The 4426-nt window shown below is 50.5% G+C and overlaps 1 protein-coding gene and 1 long non-coding RNA gene across 2 annotated transcripts in view; both read right to left on the reverse strand.

The window, feature by feature from the left end:
• LOC103623256 (bile salt-activated lipase-like) overlaps positions 1 to 1634 on the reverse strand; it is a 4743-nt gene extending 3109 nt beyond the window's left edge. The window contains 4 exon segments of the mRNA XM_017745408.1: positions 12 to 68; positions 414 to 536; positions 777 to 927; positions 1235 to 1634. Coding sequence (XP_017600897.1) covers positions 12 to 68; positions 414 to 536; positions 777 to 927; positions 1235 to 1300 — 397 coding nt within the window. The 5' untranslated portion in view covers positions 1301 to 1634.
• Positions 1635 to 1727: 93 nt separating this feature from the next.
• The window catches only part of LOC108449477, a 5627-nt gene continuing 2928 nt past the window's right edge, over positions 1728 to 4426 (reverse strand). Inside the window, exons 2-3 of the long non-coding RNA XR_001865631.1 lie at positions 2337 to 2405; positions 1728 to 1857 (exon numbers count right to left, since the gene is read on the reverse strand). This is a non-coding gene — a long non-coding RNA (uncharacterized LOC108449477). The remainder of the gene's footprint in view (positions 1858 to 2336; positions 2406 to 4426) is intronic.

Raw genomic sequence — 4426 nt, forward strand, 5'->3', positions numbered from 1 at the left:
TCCCTGTCTGCCTCCGACTAGGAAGGCGCCACCGTAGATAAAAACCATCACGGGCAGCTTGGTAGAGACTGGGAGGAGCGGAACAGGAGCAGAGTGAGCCCCGACAGAGCTGGAAGGTGCTGCCCCTCCATCCCCTCACCCCCTCCCTGAGCATCGTTCCACCTGGGCAGGAGCTGACTTGATGCTCTGTAAGAGCCCGTGGCCAAAAAAGGCCTTGCTCTGCACAAGAGGCTGAGCCTCCCAACAGGGTGAAGGTGAGGAACGTTGTCTGACACAGTTGCCACCTTTCCCCCTGAAAATCACTGCCCAGCACCTGCCCACTATGGACCATAACTGCTGAGAGATGCTCCAGAAAAATTTGCCCAGGAAAGGCAGGTGGGGATCTCCTGCCCAGGTCCCTGCCAAGCACATACTCTCTCTCCTCCCTTGAGGGATCCAGATGTTCAGGTACAGACAGTCCTCACTCCCGCGGACATCAGTCTGTGTCAGCTTCATTTGCATACAGCGCTTTTTGAATGTTTTTGCTTCCAACGTTCCTGAGAGGAGAAAGGGAAGACAGCATGTCCCAGTCAAGGGCATCAGCTCCATTCTCTGGTTGCAACATGTCTGTCCACCCATCCTTTCCTCTCTGAGTCCAGTGCAGAGGCAGCAAAGCCGCCCCAGCCTTTGTGACCAGTCTGAGTAATGTGCTGTACTGTTTCCCATATGTACCAGATTAAAGAGAGGGGAGCAAAAATAAAACCCCAAACCAAAGGCATTCAAAAGCTGCATCTTACCATCCCAGCCAGGATGAGGTTGGGGATCTTCCAGAGTCTTTGGAGGGGCAGCAAAGGGAATCCCTCTGAAGATGTCGACGTAGCTCCCAAAGAGTCCCAGTTTCTTACTCTCGCCTTCCACAAATCCTCCCTCGGTGAGCACCACCCCCAGCTACAGGTGGTACCATGGAGAAGAGAAAATCCAGTGCTTTGTCCTTCATAACTCTGGCTTCCTGTGTCTCCAGCACCCACACCTTGCCCTGGCCAGGCCCCCGTACAGACCCACTCACATCCCACCCTCCCCATCCACACCCTTGGTCCCTTATGGAAAGCCCCCAGGTGCCACTGGAGCTGTGCAGGTGTCCTGCAGGTGCCCTTTGGAGCAGACAGGCAGCAGCAATTCCCCCACAGTCCCAAAGACAAATGGCAGAAGGAGAAAACCTTCAGCCTTTGGGTGCAAACACAGCCTTTGTACTTACGGTCGCAGCCCAGGCTACCCCAAGGTAGGAGCACAGGGCCAAGGCCAGGATGTGCCAGCGAGCCATGGCGAGAGCAGCCCTGAGGACACAGCCCCAGCTGGAGGCCTGTATTTATATAGCCAGGAGTGCAGGTGTGTGCCAATGCCATGGGCCAGGCTTGGCTTGGAGCTGGACCAGGGCAGCCTCCACACCCTTGTCCTTCAGTAGCCCGAGGCCAGTCCATGGCTGAGGTAGATGGCCATGGCTGTGTGAGAGCCCTGCAGGTGCTGTTTGTGTGGGCTGGAGGCCAAACCCTCCCAGGTATCTTTTCTTTTTTCCACATGGCCACCACCCTGGTCAAACCTTACTACCCACACTTAGAGAGATTTGGGAATGCAAATTCACTGTTCTTCTTCTTCTTCTCTAGTGTATTACCAGCTCATTTGAATTCCTGCCTCTCTCTTGGGAGCTTGTTGAGCTTCCTAGAGGACTCATTAGCCAGTAATTATGAAAATGTAGACACCAATTTATCCACGGGATTGGTGCACACTTTCCTCCAGTTCTGGACAGCAGCATCCAGGGGTTTAGTTGAGATTTCTTCATCATCCAAGTTCACAAAGATGGCATTGTGTGAGTGCCAGGCCCTGCTGAGGCAAATCAGGTTCTCAACACAAAACTGGAAATTGTTATATCCCTCTCTAGGAAACAGGGAAGGGATCAGGATTGCACTCTGCCTGTGGCTCACACAGACTTGGGGCTCTCACTGGAACATGGGAAAATGAAGTTTGTGCTCCAGATTTCAGAAGAGAAGGGACTCAGCTGAGTGACAAATGGGTTCATTTAGCTTTGGCCCAAGCTCTGTACCAAGGGGCAATGCAAGAGGGAAATGCCATTAGGATTTTTTTTCCTTTAAAAATTGAAGATGAAGGCCAACAGTGAGAAAACGAAAGATGTTTCTTGTGGGAGATCCCCCAGATTGTTCTGCTGGCAAAGCCAGTAAGGGCTAGGGCACAGGAACACATGTCTCCAATTCCTGGTAGAAAGCTGGGCTCAGTGCATCCCAGGATGTGTGAGGTGTGCCGGGAGGGGCAGTGCTCTTCACCACATCCCCAGGTCCCCTCACCTCAACTGGATTTTTCTGAGGTGGCCACTGCCAGGCAGTTTCTCCCTGTGCCTCTTCTGTTGTGCCAGTCTAGAGGGATAAAACAGAACAAGGCAGCAGCTTCAGCAGGCGAAGGTCTCCAGCCCATCTCCCCCCTGTTCCTGAGCTCTCCCTTTCCCATGGGGATCCAGCCTGTGGGACATCTCTGGCACAGCTGAGCCCTGTGTCCCCCACCGCTGTGGGGTCTTTGAGTCAGGGCTGGTGGCTTGCCTGTGTGTCTGTTACAGTTTCTCTTCTTCCTCCTACTCATCCCAGCAAGGTGGCAGCTGGGTGTGTTCCTTCTGTGAGAGCTCTGGGATGGGGTGGAAACAGAACCAGTCCCAAATACGCAGGAGCTAGCCTCACCCCACGAAACCATAAGCCTGGCTTAGAAGTTGTGATTAATACTAAAAGAACTGTTTTCAGCCTGTAGGGTGCAGCAGTAGCACACTTTAATGGAATCAAAGAATACCAGTTTGGAAGGGATCTCAAGGGATCAGCTGGTCCAAACTCCCTTGCCAAAAGCACAGTCTAGATTAGACAGCCCAGCACCCTGTCCAGCTGATCTGAGAAGTGCCCAGTGTTGGGGAATCCACCCCTTCCCTGGGGAGATTATTCCAATGACTGATCGTTCTCATTGTGAAAAATTGTCCTCTTGCATCCAGTCGTAATCTCCCCAGGAGTAACTTGTACCCATTACCCCTCATTTTTTTCGTGTGACTCCTCCTAAAAATGGAGTCTCCATCTTCCCTGTAGCCACCCTTAAACATTGGAACATGGTGATAAGTTCTCCCCTTTTCTGGTGTGCTGGCACGGGAGTTCTAGAGCACAGCTGAGTACTGTCAGAGCTGAGGGGAGAGTCCCGGACCTGTGAAAGCAGGTGGCAGCACAGCACAGCGAAATGCTTTTAAAGGAGACACCCCCAGCACTCTTTATACGACTTACACAGCAACGATATCCTGGGTGAGCTTGAGGGGAAAGCCTCTGGGTTGTGCCGTGGTTCTGTCTTTTGTAGGGAAGAGCAGCAGGCAGTGTAAGTATCTACCCCAAAACCCTGTTCCCTCTGGGAACAGTTTATCCACCCTGTATATGTCCACAGTTCCTGAGCTCCTCTTCCTTTTGTGCTTACTTTTTGTATTGCATTTAATCCAGGGGAAGACTGCATCTCTCCCACGGATATTGGAGGACTCACTTGGCGGAGAGATTCCCCAAACATAGCATGAGCTCTCCACAAATTCCAAACACTTATTTTCCCAAAGATTTCATGGCAGTCTTGGAAATCTGGGCTCTGAGTGGAGTGAGACGCCATTAGGGGAAATATTACATCTCCTAGCTAAGGTCTGGCTGGAGTTTCTTTTTTATTTTCTGCTCCGTAGAGCTGTTACACTCATCCTGTGTTTCACCTCAAGAGTCGCTGCAGCAGGAAACAAAACCTTCATGAAAAAGGGCTATGATATAAAAATATGATGCAGTGGCCAAAGCTGTCAGGAGTTAAAACATCACTTCCAACTGCCCTCTGCTATGCCTTGGACGCCAAACAACTTTCAGATCGTTTTTTTCAGGAACAGTGATATTCAAAGTGCCTGGCAAGGGGCTTCCAGATTATTGGAAGTCTTAGTTACAGAGAGCAGAAACTCTTCTGAAAATAGTTTGCTTAAGGGAACTGTGTTCTAGTGTAAACCAGAATGGACTTTTCAGTTCTCATCTATACCAGTAAGAATCCCTATCAGCCCTGTGCAATGCCCAGATAGTAGAGGGTAGAATATGCTTCATTTCCTTCCACATTGCATTCTCTTACTCTTAGCAATGTTTCACAGTGTAAAGTATCAGAACTACAACACTTTTTTTCACATTATTATTGCTCCCCTTCAAAACAGCCTTGTCTTTATTGGGCATTCTCACCCTTGGCTCATGTAACTTCACCAACTTTTATCTCCCTCCTTGGAGCCACAGCTTTTCCCCGCTCATCTTTGTAATCTGACATTGTGATTTGTTCACTTGTGTGCTTGTTTTTCTCCTCGAAGAAGATTTGCTGACTCATTGGGGAGGAGGCAAGAGCTGTAGAGGCAGGG

The sequence above is a fragment of the Corvus brachyrhynchos genome, unplaced genomic scaffold (assembly GCF_000691975.1).
Source record: "Corvus brachyrhynchos isolate BGI_N302 unplaced genomic scaffold, ASM69197v1 scaffold59, whole genome shotgun sequence".
Lineage (NCBI taxonomy): Eukaryota > Metazoa > Chordata > Aves > Passeriformes > Corvidae > Corvus > Corvus brachyrhynchos.